General features: G+C 39.5%; 1 protein-coding gene across 2 annotated transcripts in view; it reads left to right on the top strand.

Annotated features, from left to right (window-relative positions):
• Window positions 1-383: 383 nt before the first annotated feature.
• Window positions 384-19,694, top strand: part of Ttk (TTK protein kinase) — a 44,187-nt gene continuing 24,876 nt past the window's right edge. The window contains exons 1-11 of one of the 2 annotated variants that reach the window (XM_075967735.1): window positions 384-465; window positions 2,080-2,233; window positions 6,051-6,264; window positions 6,573-6,679; window positions 10,550-10,693; window positions 11,093-11,207; window positions 11,396-11,468; window positions 11,562-11,656; window positions 12,660-12,747; window positions 13,860-13,980; window positions 18,964-19,094. In XM_075967735.1, the coding sequence (XP_075823850.1) occupies window positions 2,080-2,233; window positions 6,051-6,264; window positions 6,573-6,679; window positions 10,550-10,693; window positions 11,093-11,207; window positions 11,396-11,468; window positions 11,562-11,656; window positions 12,660-12,747; window positions 13,860-13,980; window positions 18,964-19,094 (1,242 nt within the window). In that variant the 5' untranslated portion in view covers window positions 384-465. The remainder of the gene's footprint in view (window positions 466-2,079; window positions 2,234-6,050; window positions 6,265-6,572; window positions 6,680-10,549; window positions 10,694-11,092; window positions 11,208-11,395; window positions 11,469-11,561; window positions 11,657-12,659; window positions 12,748-13,859; window positions 13,981-18,963; window positions 19,095-19,694) is intronic. The other variant, XM_075967736.1, reaches the window with a different exon arrangement.

Here is a 19,694-nt window from a genome sequence, read left to right as displayed (position 1 = left end):
GGAAGCCTAGCCAAGCTATTCTAAACGCAGCAACCAGGGAGGGAGGAGGTCAGGAGCGCTGAGCGCAGCCTGGGCAGTCAAGGCGGGAGGGGCATCAGAATCCTAACAAAAGGCAGGATGGGCTTTGGGGTGAAGACGAGTTCGAGGCTCCCTGGAGGGTGTTGGAAGGGCCTGCGGGGGAGCGCCAAAGCCCCTGACTCCAGGCCGATGGACCCTGGCCGGAGGTGAGAGGCTGCCAACTGCCAGCCAGGGCAGACCGGGATATTTCCCCGGGACGTTTGCAGGTGGGTGTGCCCCGCCTCCACGCAGGAGGCGGCGCGGCGCACGGAACCAATCACGAACGGCGTTGCCACGTGATGAGCCGTAACCAATCGGAGGTGGCGTCGAAGTCAGCGGGGAAATTCAAACGTGGCTCCGGAGAGGAGTTGGGGTTCGGCTGTTTGCGTCCTTGCTCGGCCTCCCGAGGTGAGTGCAGCGGAGCGGGCGTTGCGGAGCGGCTGCAGACGCGGGAGGCTGCGGGGCGGTGATGGCGACGGGCGCTGGGGACCCGGGCCGGCCGGGCGGGAGCGCTGGGCGGCGGTGCGAGCTGCAGGACCCGGGGCTGGAAGTGGGAAGAGAGGCCCGGAAGTGGGTGGGAAGCGGGCGGGACTGGCTGCGCACCCCTCACAACCTGCCTCTGCTGGCTGGGAGCTGGGAGGAGGTGGGGAGCCCCTTGCTGCCTTTCTCGCCTCGTTTCTGCCGTGGGCTTGAGTTACTGCGTTGTGGAGAATCGGTAATGGGCGCGACAGGAAGAAAGACTGCTAACCAGTTAAAAACATCTTCGCTCGAGTCATCGTTAGGAGAGAATTTTATTTTAAAAGCGTCATCTTAAACTGCAAGGATGTCTGTTAAACATCACAAGTTAAACATGCCAAAGGAGAAGCCATGTTGTCACAATGCCCACTTACCCCCCCAGACACCTCAAACCCACCCTTGCTGACCTTCTAACCTGTTATGGTTTTGGTCCCTTTAAGAGACAAGCCACACCCATTCCTTATTTTCTTTTTTTTCTTTTTATTAAACAAGAGAAAGTAGACAGATACATGTTGGTAAATGCTAACTGTATTCACATAGACACAGTGTAATCTCTGAGCCCAATATACAGAGAAAGGAAAAAAGCTAGAATTCTATTATTTGGAGTTCACATTCTCTGTTGTAACTTTATTTTTAATTTTTTTATCTTTAGTTTTTTGGTTTTCACTGGAAGGAGAAGATTCTCATTTTAAATGTTGAAGCGTACAAGTTGCTTTGTTACAATAAAACCAATGTGTACACAAAGAAAAAACAAAACAAAACAAAAAAAAACATCTTCGCAAAAAAAGCTGGGGATTTGCCCAGTGCTGCAACACTACCTTAATCCTTGCGTTAGAATTGCAAAGGCGCAAATCACAGCTTTATCAGGGACAGAACTGTTGAAAGTCAATCATTGGAAGGATGGCTTTTCTTCTTGCTTTGTATTTTCAATGTCGGTGAATACTCAGGCAGAGTAGGTAACCAAAGGGGCAACTTATTCTCAGTACCTAACGGGTTCCATACTTCTATCACTCCCAGAATTCAAGAGAACACTTCCTTTCTCTTGTTTTTAATGAAGAAATCTGTAGACGGCTCCGAGAAAATAATTCTGGGAAAAAAAATAGTGAAAGGAAGACCTTCAGTGAAATGAAGTTTTAAAGGGCATCCGCTGGGCACAGTGGTGTATGTATTAATCCTAGCACCAGGGAGGCGAAAGAAGAAGAAGAGTTAAGACCAGCCGCAGGCACGTAGACAGATCAAAGCCATCCTAGGCTACTGGACACCTTGACTCAAACACACAAACAAAACTCATGGCCAGCATTTGTCTTCCAGATACATGCAGTGTACTGTCATTGATAGTATATTGGGATGTGTTTGGCTTGTTGAAACTTTTCTGGTAAATTGTAAACCCATGTCTTTGTGTGTTTTGTTTGGTTTTGGTTTGATTTTGGTGCTCCACTGTCACCAATAACAATGACATTTAGATATGTTTACAAAGTTAATGTTTTGTTTTCTTCGTTCTGGAAGATGAATTACAATTTAGAAATGGAGGCTGAAGAATTAGATGGCAGGAAGTTGACAATTGATTCCATAATGAACAAAGTAAGAGATATTAAAAATAAGATAAAGGAAGACCTTACTGATGAGCTGAGCTCGAATAAAATCTGTGCTGATCCTACAGGTGAGTTTTTCTTTTCTTTAACAAACAAACAAAACTCCAACTTTATTGAGTGCCTCTAAGGTAAAGGAAAGAGATCAACTACTGTTTGTTGCCTAACATGTTTTTTTTTTCTTCAGAAATTTATGGCTATCCATTAGACTGTACTTCATACTTTATCTTTTTTGTTGATAAATATTACAAACTTTTCTGCTGTCTAGGGAGAGGCAGGGGGATGCATCAAGGGCATGGTAGGGTGCCTTATACCGTCATCCCAGCACTTGGGGATTTGAGGCAGCAAGATCTCAAGTTTATGGCCAGCGGGGGAAATACAGTAAGGCCCTACATCAGAAACTCAAAACAACAACAAAAAAAGCATCATTTATTAGTGTACTCACCGGTAGTTTTCTTAACTGTTCTGCTCCTGCCAGCTGGCTGTGCTGGCTAATCTGCCTGCTCGCCTTACACGTGCACCGTTTTCTGTTTTTGTTTATCTGCTCCTTTTTTTTTTTTTATGGGCTGAGGAAGGCTCATGAATTTTACTGAAGTTATATTTAAATTTTTTTTTTTTGATTTATGTGTGAATGTGTTACTGGCACATAGGTGTGTATACCACTTTTATGCTTGGTGCTCTTGAAGGTTAGGAGAGGGTCTGGATCCCCTGGAACTGGAGTTATGGGAGTTGTGAGCCACCATATGGGTGCTGGGAATGGAACCTGGCTTTTCTGCAAGAGCAACAAATCCTCTTAACTCCAGTCTCCTAAAGTTATATTTAATCTTAACACCGAACTCTGGATTTGAAGGGTCCTCCTATTGGTCTTGTGGCTTTCCCACCCCCTTTCCTCTGTTAGCCCTCTTATAGCCAGAGGTCCCTTGAGTCCCAAACAGGTGTCACTTTTACCTCTTCCTACTTCTAAATGTCCGCTTGCGTGGCCTTCCCTAATGTGCCTGTTTCAGACAGTTACCTACTGAGATGGGAGTGTGTCCCCTTGTGCTATTTATACAGCCAGCCCGAATTCATTTCATGTATAATTTATCTGTATGTTTAGATATCGTTCTGTTCTCCACTAGAGTGCTGTTTCCCTGAGGACAGTTTCCAATCTGTTGCTCTGTCCAGTGCTTAGAATGAAGCCTGGTATGAAGTTGGCACTCAGTGGGTGACGACAGCTGAGTGCAGAATGCACTAGCTTTGTCAGAAGCATTATTCTCACAAGCTGAAGTCTTTATTCTTCAAATGTTTGATGCCATTTGAGTGGCCAGCATATCACAGGATAAGACAGAAATGCTCTGTGTTCCATCTTTATAAACTGTGGGTTAGAACTTAGTAACTATGTGGATGGCGGGTCAGGAAAAATTGGCAACAATGTCTGAATGCTTGGTAATTGAAATTTAATTCAAAGGCAAATGTACGATAAATCCAAGGTGCTTCTGCCTCTGTGTGCCCATGTTGCATTGCTCAGCTGCCCTGTAGCCTCGGTTCCAAGTGCCCAGTGTGTGTACTTTGCACTGTGCACAGTGTCCCACCACTCAGTGCTGGTAAACACTGTCTGCAATACCTTGGCTCAGATTTGAGATGATCGCATGTTTTAACTGTGCATATGAAGTTTCTTGCTCTTACAGAAATGCAATAGTTTAATGATGAACAGCAAAGCTTTTAACATTTTCCCACTGTTATTCCTTATGGGTATGAAATTACCATTATCTTTGGATTGTAATATGTTAGAATGCTTGATTTTAAAAGTTGCAGGTTCGCTGACTTAAATTTCATTTAAAAATGTTAATTTATGCTTAGGATTAGAACAGAATTTCCAAGAGTTTTTAAAATTGCCGTGAATATGTTTCTTCCATATTGTACTATATATTTATGGTAAGTGGCAATCTCAGCATTGATGATAATAAAATCAAAATACTGATCAGTTTGGAGAACACTAGAGATATTCCTTGTCTTCCAATTTCAAATATCCAGCCAAGATTTTATTTTTTGCGTAAAATATAAATAAATGCATCCATTTTATTAGGATATAGGTTTGCCTTCATTCTTTGTTTTGTTTTGTTTTTTGAAAAAGGGTTTCTCTGTAGCTTTGGAGCCTGTCTTGGAACTCACTCTGTTGACCAGACTGGCCTCAAACTCATAGAAATCCACTTGTCTTTGCCTCCCAAGTGCTGGGGTTAAAGGCGTGCATGACCACTGCCCGGCTTTGCTTTCGTTCTTGATAAATAAAATTTATATGTGACAAAATTATTTTGAAATAGGTTGATTTATGTTTTTGTCAATAAATGTTCAATTTGTATGTCTGTTTTATAATCTTGCATCCCTGGTGGTAGCTTAAAAATTTCTCAGGTGAAAGGGGATTGCAGATTTGGAAGCACTCTCTGTTCAATAGAGAGGTTGGTTGGTGCCCAGAGGGCTTGGGAATCTATCTCCAGATCACAAATGACAAAATGCATTTTTTAGGTATTTCACAAAGTAGCTTTTAGGAAAATAGTAGAAGATAAACTGAGAAATTAAGTTAGGATTCGGCCAAATTAAATTCAGAGTGAGAAAGCAAAGTCCTGAGTGAGGTGTTCTGGCAGAAAGCAAGAAGAGTCATTTTTGTCTGTAAATGGGGTGACAGCTCCTTTGGGAAACTATAATTTATAAGTACTTAGTAACCACTAAAATACCCTAATTAGGAGATTGGCAGGTAAGTTTCTTTAAAAGCAAAACAACGAGTCAGCACTGAATAAGTGCGTTACCAAGTGAAACTATGCTTGGCGGATTTAACCCAGGACTGTGTACACTAGGCAGGACAGGCTTGGTTGTTGAATGCCTTGAAACTCAACACCCAGAAGGTAGAGAAGGGACCAGAGGTACAAGGTCACCCTCCGCTAAGTATTGAGTTGTATACTACCTGGGCTATATGAAACTCTGCTATAAAAACAAAACAAGATTGTCTGAAATTTATTTTCTTTTTGTGGTTTTGGTTTATTTATTTTGAGACAGTCTCCCTGTAGCCATTCTGGTACGGCTGTGTAGACCAGACTGATCTCAAAACTCTTACCTCTGCCTCCCCAGCCCTGGGATGAAAAGTATGCATCACCATGTCTCGCTTGAAGTTTATTCTTGCTGTTCTATGTAGGATGAGATTTCACAGCAAGAAAACTAATGCCCACAAGAAGCCCTGTAGGATCTGAAAGCATGGATTGGTGAGACCAGGAAATTAGCAGGGCGTTTAAGAGAAATGTAGGAAACTTGTAAGAAGAAGAAGAAGAAAGCCTTAGTGCTCTTGTTCCTTCGCTTCTCTGGTTGTAGTTTAAGTAAGTTTGAGGTACATGGAACTAATGTTGGCTGTTATTATTACTATTACCCAGGAAAAGTTGTGTCAAGCCAGAGGCTCAAACTTCTGAAACGTGAATTAGATGATTGATAGAGAATTTTTCAGTGTGAATTCTCACAGTTGAAAATAGTGAGATATGACCTGGAGAGATGGCTCAGTGATTAAAGTACTGGCAGAGGACCCAAGTTCAATTCCCAGCACCTATACTGCAGTTCACAACTGTCTCTGTTTTTAAGTTTATAATTACATAGTTTAGACAATCCTAAAAAGATATCTCAAGACCTCTGGCTTCCCAGAGCACCATGCATGCATGTGGTGCACAGACATACATGTAAGCAAAACACCCATACGCCCAAAATAAATTATTTTAAAAATAAATAAAATCATGAATTAAAATAGTAATGTGCTTATGTACATTGGCAGTATTGTAAACGCTTAGCTATAATTTGGAGGGCACTGTAATTTGTTTACTATTTATCTGTTTCTCTGTTGTAATTCTTTTTCTCTTTATTCATATAATACAGAAACGGTTAACCAAATTATGATGATGGCGAACACCCCAGAGAACTGGTTGAATTTCTTGCTGAAACTAGAGAAGAACAGTGTCCCCCTAAATGATGCTTTTCTAAATAAGTTGATCGGTCGCTATAGTCAAGCAATTGAAGCCCTTCCTCCAGATAAATATGGCCAGAACGAGAGCTTTGCTCGAATCCAAGTCAGACTTGCCGAATTAAAAGCGTAAGTTTTAGCTTTGAAACTACACTTAACCAACTATATATGTACTACATTACAAAGAGAGAAGGTTAAAACTTGTAATTTGTGTTTTTTAACCCAATACTTTTGTTTTAATATAAATGTTTTCCTGTGGATATAGATTTTTCAAAGTTGCAGAGTTTAGAAAGTTCCTAAAACAGTGCACAAATGTCACCGAGGGTTTTTTTATTTTTGCATAAACAATAATCCATGTCTTTGAAAAGAGAAGTTATCAAGGGTAGGTAACTATGTCCTTTTGGGATTTTTTTAAATTTGGGTATGTTTTGTTGTAGTATTCAAGAACCTGATGATGCTTATGACTACTTTCAAATGGCCAGAGAAAACTTCAAGAAGTTTGCTTTTGTGCATGTGTCTTTTGCACAGTTTGAACTGTCTCAAGGTAATCTGAAAGTGTCACGTGTACACTTTAAGTGAAAGCATGTCCTAGTGTACGTAGTGTTGAATCATAGATTTGAAGTGAACAGTTAAAGCGGAAATACTGCAGTTGGGCAGATGGAACGGGCGTGCTTTGTGGTGTAAGTAGTGTGCACTCTGCTCTCTGCTCACAAGGAAAGGTCTGTGGAAATAAACCCTGACATCTGAAGCAAGGCTTTCTCACTGAGTATTTGTAGAATACAAATACTGGAACTTAGATAAACTTGTCTAGTCTGTGTGTCCTAGCCCTGGAGGGTGTGTTAAAATAATACTGTAACCTTGACCTGGTGGATCTCCCTAATACCCCACTGCAAGAACTTTTCTTCTGCTTATGTGATTCTTCATAGTCTGCCTTTTGCTATAAGGCCAAAGCATCTTTTCTGTGAGACATTTTATAAGCTTGTTAAAAATTATAATCTTTGTTTAACTTTCTTTTTATTTATTCTTTGTGTCTTTCACACCATGCGTCTTGATCCTTTTCATTTTCCATCCTTGAGTATGCGCCCTCTGCCCTTGCAGCACCCACCCCCATAAAATATAAGCGAAAAAAGAAAAGGGGGGAATCTCATCCCAGAAGCTGTAGTGTGACACGGAGTCACGCAGTAAACACTTTTATCAGTATATCTTCACTTGCAAGTGTTCATTGCAGAGAATGTTTAGCTTGAGGCCTCTGGTTTCTGCTGCAGCAGTGATGCTGGGCCCTCACTGGAACCCCTGTTGGTCATCCTGCTGTTACCCTGTAGCATGGAGATCCTGCAGCTTTGCTCTACAGGATCTGTCTCTTCACGTGCTCCAGCAGATCACAGATCGGGTGGATATTGGGGGATATGGGACCAACCCATAACCCCGGTTCTAGGCCTGGGTAGTTGCAGTGTTGGTCAGCCCTCCCTTGTCTCTCACCACCGGGGTGAACTCTCCTGCATTGTTCCTGCAAGTTCACCCCTTGCAGCAGTGAGCCATGGGCGGGGCTTGTTCTCCTGCTTTCCTGTCCTCATGGCCAGCTCTGTTGTGTTGCCCAGACTGGGTATAGGGGCCACTCTCCTGAGTGCTGCAGCAGAGGAGGAGCAGGGCTAGCACTCCCTCTCTCCTGACCTCAAGGTCAAGCATTGGTGGACAGAAGAGGGGAGGGCATCTCGCTCCCACCCGTGCCACCACGTGACTGATGGGTCATAGGGACAGCTCCTCCTTACTCACCCATGCCAATAGAGTTAACTCTGTTGTGCTGCTTACATGAGGTGCAAGGCCTGCTCTCCCAACTTTCGCAGCTGGTGGTGGGTAGGGGCATCCCTGAGACATTTTTAAGCTGCCTATTCCATCGTATTTTTCCCCTCATATTCTGGGGATCTTTGTACCTGATTTGATTTTATACCTGATGTGACTAAAGTAAGGTTTGTTCAAGGCAAACTCCTCCCCAGGTTTGAGGTGGAAAAAAACATTGAACAACTCAGACATGGTTTGGGAATCCTCAGTTTACCGAGGGGTTTCCCAAGTTCTAGTAATCAAATCTGTAGTGTACTGTGTATTTATAAAACACACATTTTCCTCCTAGAGAAACTGATATCTCCTTGCTTTTTATGGTAGGTCCAGTCAGGCCTTTAAGACTCAGTGGCCTTTCAATAATAGCTGTAACGGAGAACGAATAAACTGAGCTGTCTATAAACAAAAAACTAAATCCCTGAAGCGTAGCAGTAGCTGCCAGGTCAAAATTGTGATTGCTTTGAGCAGGGTGGATAGACGGCTGCTGGAGCTATGCAGCTTCCGGGGATCTGTGCTCAGATTGCTGTCTGCCTTTAGAGGGGAAGGGGATCCCAGCATTTTCCAGAGGCTCTCATGACTTTTTGACTTGAGTTAATAAGGTCTTAAATTATTGGTGCTTCTCTAAGTATTTAGGTTTACTAAAGTTCTCAGTTACATGCAATTTTTTCACGTTTCTGAATAAACATAAGGATTTAATTGTTAAAGGTTTTCATAGGGCATGTGTTATATGCTGAGTGAGTGCATCTTCCCTACCCCAGTTCTCCCCACCTGCCTTTTTCTCTCCCTCTCCCTCTTTAATTACCTTTGTTGCCCCAGTCAGTTTTACTTCTATTTGCATGTATATATATATATACATGATTTTATGTTACTGTATAAAAATCTAGGGCCATAAAAGAAAAAATGATATTTAGCTAAGATCAGCTTGGTTTGCTTAATGTGATTGTCTCTAGTTGCATCCATTTTCCTCCAAAGGTCATAACATCATTCTTCCTTTAGCTGAAAATAATTTCATTGGGTATATATACCACATTTTTGTCATCCATTTCTCTGTTAGATACCCATCTTGATTTCATGGCTTAACTGTTGTGACTAGTTTTCTGTTTTATGTGTATGAGTGTTTTGCCTGCTTGTATGCTCTTGAGCCATGTATATACCTGCAACCCATAGAAGTCTGAGGAAGGCATCGGGTCCCCTGAAACCAGAGTTCTAGATGGTTGTGGGCTACCCTGTGAGTGCTGTGCACCAAACCCTGGTTCTCTACAAGAACAAGTGTTAAACTCTGAGCTACGTCTCTAGCCTTGCCTATACTGCTGCAGCAAACACTGCTGTGAAGTCTCTCTGTTTTATGTTATATGTCCTTTGAGTAAGTGAATACCCAGGAAATAGTTGGACCATGTGTTAAGTCTGTTTCTAGTGTTCTGAGAAGCCTTGGTACTGATGTCCACAAAGATTGGGCTAATTTACATTCCCATCAGTGGTATATAAGAATTTTCTTTTGTCCACCTCCGCACCTACATTTATTGTTTGTATTCTTAGTGACTCACGTACTCCAGTCAGAACTGGAATATGATGGATTCTTGATGCAGTTTGATTTGTGTTTGTCTGGTGACTAGTGAAGTTGAACACGTCCGTGTATTTATTGACCACTTGTATTTCTTCCTTTACGGCTGTCTTTCCTTTTCACTAGCTTATTTATTGTTTGACTTGTTTTCTTATTGCTTAGTTGTTTTTGTTAAAGTATTTTTATATTCTGGATATTAGACCTCTATTAGATGCATAGCTCGCAAAGATTCCCATGTTACAGGTGGTTTCTTTACTTTGATTAACTATCTCCTTTGTTGTATGAAAACTTTTTAATGTCATGAGGTCTCATTTGCCAATTTGGCCTCATTTCTCCAAGATCTGGGACTCCTTTCAGAAAGTCTTTTCCAATAGTGATATTTTGAAGTGTTTTCCGTACTTTATATTCTCTAAGGACCACTTCATAGCACTATAGCCCATGGGTTCTGTTGTTGTTGATAACATCCTGTGTGATCCATGATGTACACATTGAATATTTATCAAATATTAGGGATAAATTTGCATTTGAAAGAAAATTTGTTAACCTCTACAGTTGTATATAATCTTTCTTGGTTATTTTGTATTTTGGCAGTTGTATGTAGATTAGTCTAACAGCGAATGTTAGCCCTTTGCCCTTCTTTTTATGTAAAGAAGAGGCTTTAACAAATTTTTAGTCTTGATGACTAAATGTTACAATGAATAGTTTGTTATAACAAATGACTGTTACTAGTACTACTGTACTACATAGAATGGTTGAGATGTTTCTAATTGCTGTAGTTGGGTTTGGTGGTTTTTTTTGTTAATTTATTAAACTTGTAAATGGTGTTTCAGTGATGGACAGGAATTGGTATGGAGGAATTGAGAATATGTACGAGAAATGAGAAATGCTTATTTGTTTGCCTGTGCAATAATGTGAGTCAGTCTGCTCCCCACCCCCTAGGCACTAATGAGTAAATAAGCAGCTGGAGATGGAGGGTGAAAAGTGCTGGATCAAATCAGTTATTTTTTCCTGTCTTAGGCAATCTTAAAAAAAGCGAACAGCTTCTTCATAAAGCTGTAGAAAGCGGAGCAGTGCCGCTGCAGATGCTGGAGATCGCCATACGCAACTTACACCTTCAGAAAAAGCAGCTACTGTCAGAGGAGGACAAGAAGAGTTTATCAGGTGACTGTCAGTGTGTACTATGGTTTGCTGGAGTAAAATCAGGATTCTGAATTCTTTAAAGATGACCCAAAAAAATCGTTTAGATATAGTACTTAAAACCTAAAGTTAGATTGTAGGTGTATAAGAGGTAAGATATTCAGAAACAAAGGTCCTTCCTGCATAAACTTGTGTTGGTAACTCCTTTAAAATGACTTGGTCCAAGTAAGAAAGTTGCACTTATTTAGAAGTAAAGATATACTTTTACCCTGGGGATAAAGCCATGTAAAAGAATGTATTGATGGCATTGTGCTTCCATACCTTGCATGAGGCTCTTACCTATTATAAGTTGTCTTTTAAAATATTCCTGTTTATAAGATTACTTTTTTTGTAAATTTAATAATAATTGTGAAATTTTTACAGCATCTACAGTACTAACTGCCCAAGAATCGTTCTCTAGTTCCATTGGAAATCTACAGAATAGGAACATGAGTTGTGATTCCAGAGGACAGCCTGCTATAGCCAGGATTTTATATGGGTAAGATGATGAATTCAGCTCTTTACATGGTTATCTTTTATATATCCACATATACATATGAATATATATTATTTATATATACATATATATATATTTCATGCAAGTGTAGTAACTATGTTTAGCAGTAAAATGAAGATACATATTCATAATAGTCTCTGAAAAATCACAGCTATTTTCTTTCTATTCAGAGAGAACATACCTCCACAAGATGCAGAAATAAGTCATCGAAATCCCTTAAAACAAACTAACAAAGCTAAACCGGTAAGTCATTTTTGGTCTCCTCTGAGCAAGGCAATGCTTAGTGAATTCTTTGTGTGGATTCATTGGTTTCTTAATCTTTCAAATCTTTTCTAGTCATGTCCCTTTGGAAGAGTCCCGGTTAACCTTCTGAATAGCCCAGATTATCATGTGAAGACAGATGGTTCAGCTGTGCCAAATTTTTCAAAAAGGTATGTTTGGAATTTTAAATTTTGTTTATATTTAAAGACTGATGTGAGAACATCTTTCTTTTTTTTTCTGAGTAGTAGTGATTATGGTAAGTTTATTTTTCTTTGTAGTTCTAGGGATTGCTTGAGCCTAGGGCCCTCGTTAATGGACTGCTGAGTACAGTGGCGCAGACCTGTAACCCCAGCTAGCAGGGTGGCTGAGCCAGGGGAGTCTTTAAATCAAGAGGTTGGAGTGGGGGTGGGGGTTTACCCTGGGCAACATCGTAAGACTCCATCTTCAGGAATGAAATGTCGTTCATGGCATGTGGTATACTCCCCTACTCTCAGCTTTAGTGTTTGCTCCCATGTAAGAAATGTGAATATGCTGGATGTGTGGTAGGTGCTAGTAAGATTGAGAAACAACTATTTTAGTTGGTACCTTCAATAGTTGAGGCCTTGTTATATTTAGACTTTGAGTAAATGGTGATAGTTAAAAGGGTACCTGCATTCAAGGTGCATATCCCTGTTAGTTTATCTTGCGCCTCCATTTCAAATACCTAGTTGAAGCATGCAGATTTTCTCCCACTCTAAAAATGTATTTTTTTTTTAAAATTCTCCCCATCCCTCATTCAGCCAGGTTTTGATACTTTTTACAGAAGACTGTATGCCAGATTATAGAGGTCCACATGGCAGCTCACTGTGTGTTCTTATCCTTGATCTCTGTGCAGTCTGAAAAGCCTACGTACTTTTCCTTTCCCACATTCTTATCTGAACTCCAGCTGTGACTTATTAGGTAATGAAGACATTGGCAATCACCTATCTCTTCATCAATTTTGTCATTGCCCAGCACCTAATTTTTAAGCATAGTCACCTTTGTTTTAGAATTATGTCACTCTTAAAGATGCCTCTTAAACAGATGCTTCCAATTCAAAGTGTGTAGTATCAAATATGTGTATTTAAAACCAATTTTCAAATGATGAAGCAATTTCAAGTTAACTGTTAAAATCCATTTTTTTGTGGGTAATAGAAAGATATCCGGATCAGATTCCCGAGATTCAATTATTCCTGGATCCAAACCAAGTGGAAATGATTCCTGTGAATTGAGAACTTTAAAGGTATTTCAGTTTTAAGTGAATGTGAAGTAAAGGTTCCAGGACTAAAAGTTACAAAGCTTTCTTTAGGGAAAGGGTCTAGTGTTTATCTATCTCCAGTGTATTGGTGAAGCCACAGGAGGTTTGAGACCACCCTGGGAGGTGACACACAAGTCCTGGACTGTCGCTCAAACATTAAGTTGTTCGAGCAAGTGTCAACCATCTTTTAGAAGAACCATGAGGTACACTGATGTTTAAGTGGATTGCCTGGGTCTAGGAATCAACATGGAGCTATTCACTAGGTTTTGTTTATTACTGTTTTATCTTATGACTCAAAACATCTTTAAAATCAGAGCCCATGTTGGTACAGAGGTGAGAACATAAGTGTCAAAGTTAATCTGCCCTGCTCCACCTTCGTTAACTTTACAAAGAAGTGACTAGCTCCAGATACAGTGATTTCTAGGGGTTTTAATATTCTTAGCATACTTGACTTAAATCCCTGGCGTTGTAGTATAAATTTTCAGCATTGCAAGCTTTAATGGTCTTATGCTTTGAAATATTAATTTTCTCTATTTTTAGGGAATGGTACTTAATTATATAAAAAGACTGTATTGAGGTTATGCAAGTGCTAATTTTTATTAGTGCTGTTCCTTAGTGATACAGTAAAATCAGAGCAGGGTTTTGGCTCAGTGGTAGAGCACTTTGCTGCTGTTTGTGAGGCTCTGGGCTCATTTCCCAGCACTGCACCACCCATAAACACAAACTAAATAAAAAGTATAGTAATGTAAACAAGATAATTATGTTTTCTCTTGTCATCAGACTTATTCTATGGTGGATATAAACCTTCCAACCCTTTCTTTGTTGGGTGAAATATAGTGTAATAATTAAGTAATATTAATGTGTCCACTGAAAAAGCAAATTAACCAAGTTAATGGTTATGTCTGTTCTGATGTTTAATCAGTAATTGAGAAAATTAATATTTTCTGAGTTTGTAAGCCTACTCAAATATGAGATAAACTTTTACAGTCATTTCACATAGATAAAGCTTTATTCTATTGAACAGTAGGACAAATTAGAAGTACTGTTATTTATAGTATTGTTATCTTACTTGAAATCTTTCTGTGCTTTTTGTGTAGCCCATTCAAAGTGTCCATTTCAAAGACTCTCTGGTGTCCAATGAAAAAAGTTCTGAGCTTATTTCTGATTTAGTAATCTTGAAGAGTAAAACTGAATCAAGTCTTCTAACAAAATTGGAAGGTAAGTTCTCATGTAAGCAACCTTGATTAAACTCAGTGAGCTGTTACAAAAGAGGGACATGAAAGTCAGAGGGGGACTTTTTGGGAATAAAAAGGCTTTCAGTTGGGGAGAGAGAAAGATAAGAGAAGGTAACCATAGCATGAAAATGATTCATTCTCTATATGTTTGAAAGTATCAAAGAATAAAGCACATAGATTGGGGAGATGGCTCTGTGGGTAAAGTGTTTGCCATGTATGCACGAGGACTGAATTCAGATCTCCAGAACCCACATAAAGCTGAATTTGGTAGTATAGGTCTGTAACTCCAGTGGTCCTATGGTAAGATGGAAGGCAGAGACAGGAGAATCCCCAGCAACTCATGGGCCATCTATTCTAATGTATACAACATGGAACAAGAAGAGACCCTGTATCTAACAAAATGGAAGGCAAGCACTGGTACCTGAAGTTGTTTTCAGATTTTCATGTGTTCATGGATACCCAAGTGTGCATAGCTTGAGAAAATATTAACAACCTATTTGTGGTACAAAACTCTGTCTTCCTTTATTTTCCATCTTAATTTTTTTACAGAGTGCATGAATAGTATTGAATCTTATAGGGGAGGAAGCTATTTTTCTAGAGCGTGCATTAAAAGAAGAGAGGAGAGACAATATAATAGAAATAAAATAACTTAGTTATTTCTTTTAGTTGATTTGGCTGCTATTTTTATCAAAGGACATAAAAGGAACTTCTATATCACAGCCCAATCTCATTTTTATTTTAAGTGATACTTTGATTTTCCACTATGTAGGTACTGTAATAAATGTTCTAGGGATCCAATAATTTTAGGAATGGGGTCCCAAAATTTCAAATCAATTATAGGGTGTATGTAGAATAGGTGATGCATAATGTGAATAAAATGTACAGATTTTAGGAGAGATGCAAGTAAAATGCTATGAGAATTTAGGAGAAAGAGAATTTTAGGAACCTAATTTGAATTAGGGAAAATATGGAAGAATATATGAAAGAGACGAAATTTGAAACCCCATTTGCATATAAGTGGCAGCTCACGGTAATAGAGCTCAGATACGGGAGAATAGGTTAGGCAGACAAATAGGCTGAATTGAAGGCAGATGGGTAGAGTGGGCAGTAAGACTAGGTAACTTGAGTGACGTGCTTACACTCCAAAGTAAGCAGCTGCTCTCGGGAGGAGCAGGCTCACCGGGTGACTTTGAGTGTGTTCTAATGCTTTTCTGAAGCTGTGGTAAGAGCTGAGGATAATATTTTAATGTTCATGGGAAGCCCAGAGTCCAGTCAGAGGTTTCAGTGTTTTCCTCTCCCCTTGTAGAGATGAGGAGGGACTTTGAAGACAAGTGGGACTTGCCCTAATGTTTGCCTGGTGCTTTCATGGTCCAATGTCCCAGGTACTGTAGCCTGTGAGACCAGCTCCCTGGGCTGCACCCAGGATTGCAGAAAAAATGTATTCAGAGCAGCAGGGATTTAGAAAAATGTCCTGTCTATCTGAAGGAAAAGATTCACATCCACAATCTGAGGGTCAAGCACTTTATTCTTTCCAGTTCTCCTTCTTCAGTTCCAGTTTTCTCATTCTGATCCTTCCCTAGCTCCTTCGTTCACATAGCATATATATGCACACGGTCAACAACAAACTTCTTTCAATATAAAAGGCTACAAAAGCTGCATCCGAGGGAAGTTAGTAACCATGGCAACACCCAGCTTCAAGGTTCCTGGTGCAGAGGCTGTGACCTGAGGCCAGGGGCATAGTACCCAGTAAGACAAGCTGCTGAGGAATTTGTGCAGGGAGTGGGTCCTTTATGAGCCAGGTTTAGTAAGAGAAATTGGCATAGTGTTTTAGGTTGCTTTGTGCTAATAACCTGTAGACACCTGTAATTCTGTCCTTGTGCATATCTGTAAAGTGTTTAACTTACAGTCTGTTTACAGAGACAGTCTGGTTTGAAATTGTTCTGAGGTATTAAATCAGCTAAATATATGTAGCTTGTCTTAGACTGGGGAGAAACTGTTGTTTTCTCATGTTAGTCTGGGTAATGAAACAAAACAGGCTTCTAAGTGTCTTACAGTCCTGGTGGAACAGTAGATCTAGTTATGAAGCATATCCTAGTGTATTTCTGTTCATCAAAATTATATAGCTTAATGAGAAGTCATCTTCCTGACTGTTCACAGATATACATGCCCATAAGATTGAGATGTAGTCATGAGGTTAACATGTACAAATTACATGAAAATGCATGGTAATGGGGAGATTCCATAGCTATTTTTGCACATGTGATTTTATAGACAGAAGCAGCTGGGGTTCTCTCCATCAGAGAATAATTCGTCTGGCGGGTGACATCTGAATTACCAGTTGCCATCTGCCGTATTGGAGTCATGGCCCGCAACAGCTCATGGCACGCAGAAGAGCCTCTTTCCCAAGCAGTGTTTCATCCTTAGAGCAGTCTTCTTATTCTTTGCTTGAGTGGATGGGGAACAGATTCCTAGCTTTGCTCTTTGTTTGAAGCTATATTTCATATTTTCTTGTCTTTTGATACCATTGGGAAAATCATCTTTATCAAATAGGCCTGCTCATCTGGTAGCTAATTTGATGAAATGGAATTCTGAATTTCTGTGCATTCTTCCTTACCAGTCTTTGTTCTTGTACTTTCTTTTATTTTAAACAAGGTCTATGCAGTATCCTAAACATATTTACAGATTTTAGGTAATCATTTTATCTTTCATATTTGACTCAGTTTTGCTTGAATTTAATATGAACATGAATGCACATGTATAAGATAAAGTGTAAAGATTTGTTCTTGATTTTTCTCATACAAATGTCAGTTTGACCCAGAGCTATTTTGAAGACCCTCTCTTCTCTGTCTGGAAACTTAGGTGATTGTATGTTGGTGTGTGGTTTCGGATTTTTGTCTTTGTTTCATAGTTACTTTGTCTTTATTATAGTGAGTCTTGATGTCACATCTGTTAGTGCTAGCGTGTATGTTTTTGTTGTTTTCTTTAGGATTGTTTCAGTTCTTACTAGCATTTTGAATTTCCATGAAAATACTAGGAGTTATGCATTAGTACCCATCCTTTGAAAAATGGAAGTTTGATTGAGAAGCAGTTGAACCTGTAAAGATTTTAGAGATCTATTGTCCTCTTCCTTCATCAGCTTTTCAACCCACTAGACTGGCTTGTTTTTGTTCACTTACTACACTGAGAGAACTATGTTCTCTAGAGCTCTTGTATATGCTGTGGTGAACCTATCCCTAACCCCTAGGAAAGCTGATATCTTTTGCTTTGCAAAGTTTTCGTGTTCAACTTTATTGTTGGTATACAAAATTATTTTTTTTTAACATAGATATATTGCCATTTCTACATTCACTGAACAAGTCTAATAATTTCCCTATGTATTCTTTAGAAGTCTTGTTTTTTAGAATACTTGTTTGTTTTATTTGTTCTTTTCTGAGACAAAGTCTCATGCTAGGCTGTGTAGCTTCAAACTCATAATTCTCCTGCCTCCATCTACTAAGGGCTGAAATTATAGGCATGTGTCAGTGCTTAGTTTGTGGGGTTTTGTAGGTACACAATCATCTTTGAAAATAAGTAACTTTTTTTTCTGATCCTTTTCATTTTCTTGGTTATTTTGCAGCATCTAAGAGGTCCAGTTTATTATTGCTAGGAGAGATAATTTTTTTGTCTCTATTGTAAGGGGACATTTTTAGTATTTTAACTCTTGAAATTATAGCTGTCATAGATTTTGATTGTTGTTTATTATCTAATTCTGTAAGCTCTATTTTAGATGTAGATTATTAATATTTTTTTGTATGTGTGTGGTTCAACATTGATTTTGTTAAAGGACCTTTTGTTGAGTTAGTCATATTTCTTTTTGATTATAGCAAGGTACACTGATTTTTTGGGATTTTAAGGAATGAATTATATTTTAATATAATTTATTAGGTCATTCATTAATTGTTAATATTTTGCTTAGAGCTTAGAATTTTGGTATTTATTGAATTGTGAATATGTTATTGGCATTTTTGTTTTTAGGCCTTTAAGACAGTCAATTAAAAGCTAGTAAAATAAAACCTGTATTAAAATGGAGGTCTAAGAACAGTAGTTTGTTAGTTTCTCTTTATTAGTAAGACTTTAATATGCACACTTAAAATTTTTAATTTATTTATTAAAAAGCAGAAACACTTTAATCTGGTATGGTTTCCAATTAAACTTTCAAAACTATTTAGGGAAGTTATTGCCTTGCAGTTTTTGTAAACCTGACTCCTTCTTTCCTCCCTTTTCCCCTTTTTTGTTTTTGTTTTGTTTTGTTTTTTCCAGAATGAAAATGAAGCATAGTTTATATCACCTTCTTATTGCTTGCACTTACTTATGTATTTAGGGTTTATTTTGTTTTATTTTGAGATGGGGTCTTGGTGTACTGCCCAAGGTGGTTTCAAACTGTCAGGGTCCGATGCCCCAACATAAACTGCTTTTCCCTCTCTGGACCGGGGTGGAGGAGTGGGAATAATTGAGACACAGTTCACACAGCAATATGGGAAAGGAGTCTCAGGCTTCATTCATTCCTGAGGATCACCTGCGTTTATTTTTCAAACACCTTTTATTCCCCAAGGTAAACTAAGGGGGAAGTTCATTAACTAACATTCTCTTTCCAGGGGTAGCAGGACTGTTCCTTGGTCACTAGCTTGGAATCTACCCCTCTTCTCAGGCTATCTACATAATAACAAAGAAGGAGCAGTATGTTCTGAGCCTTTGTTAGGTAGAGACAGCCTGTCTAGAGGGTGTGATTGCTTTGGACCCCAACTATGGCCCGAGAACTTGGCTGTCACACCATGTAGAAAGATGGGCCTACATCAAACACCCTGGTTCAAGTGATCTCTCCTACCGCAGCCTCCTGAGTAGCTGAAACTACAGGCAGATGCCACCGTGCCTGGCCTTAATTATTTTTATCATCAAATACTGATTTTTAATAACAATAAAATTTCAGAAACTAAAGTGCGTCAAGAATCAGAGATTGCAGAAAGAAAGCACAAACCATGGCAGTCCACACGAAAGTCTGAGAGCATGAGCCAGAGCCAGTGGCACATTCCGGATGCTACCCCTAAGACTCAGAAAGAGGTAATGTGCTCCCTTAAAGGACATACTGTCTTTAGTAATACCTGTCTGAAGCTTGGTGGAATGTGGGGTACTGCGTCTTAAAGTGTTGATGCCATATTTAGTGGAGTCACTTGTTTACAAGATGTTATTTTTTCAGAATACTGTACAGCTATAGGTTCAGTAAGAGTACATGTCAGGATAAGTTCTGGTTTTGTCAGTTTACTAATAGACTTGTAGTTTTGTTAGTTTTTTGTATGTGTGGGTATGTGCCTGTAAATGCAGGTTTATTTTTTTAAAGATTTATTTATTTATTATGTATACAACATTCTGCCTCCATGTATGCCTGCACACCAGAAAAGGGTGACAGATCTCATTACAGATGGTTGTGAGCCGCCATGTGGTTGCTAGGAATTGAACTCAGGACCTTGGAAGAGTAGCTAGTGCTCTTAACCTCTGAGCCATCTCTCCAGCCCCCTAAATGCAGGTTTTCATGAAAGCTAGAGCCATTGGATCTTCCCGGAGATCTCTGTGAGCTCCAGTCTAGCCAGGGCTACATACTGAGACTGTCTAGAACAGTGGTTCTCACCCTTCCTAATGCTGTGACCCTTTAATACAGTTCCT

The sequence above is a fragment of the Microtus pennsylvanicus genome, chromosome 3 (assembly GCF_037038515.1).
Source record: "Microtus pennsylvanicus isolate mMicPen1 chromosome 3, mMicPen1.hap1, whole genome shotgun sequence".
Taxonomy (NCBI): Eukaryota; Metazoa; Chordata; class Mammalia; order Rodentia; family Cricetidae; genus Microtus; species Microtus pennsylvanicus.
This window is presented reverse-complemented; position numbering and strand designations above follow the sequence as displayed.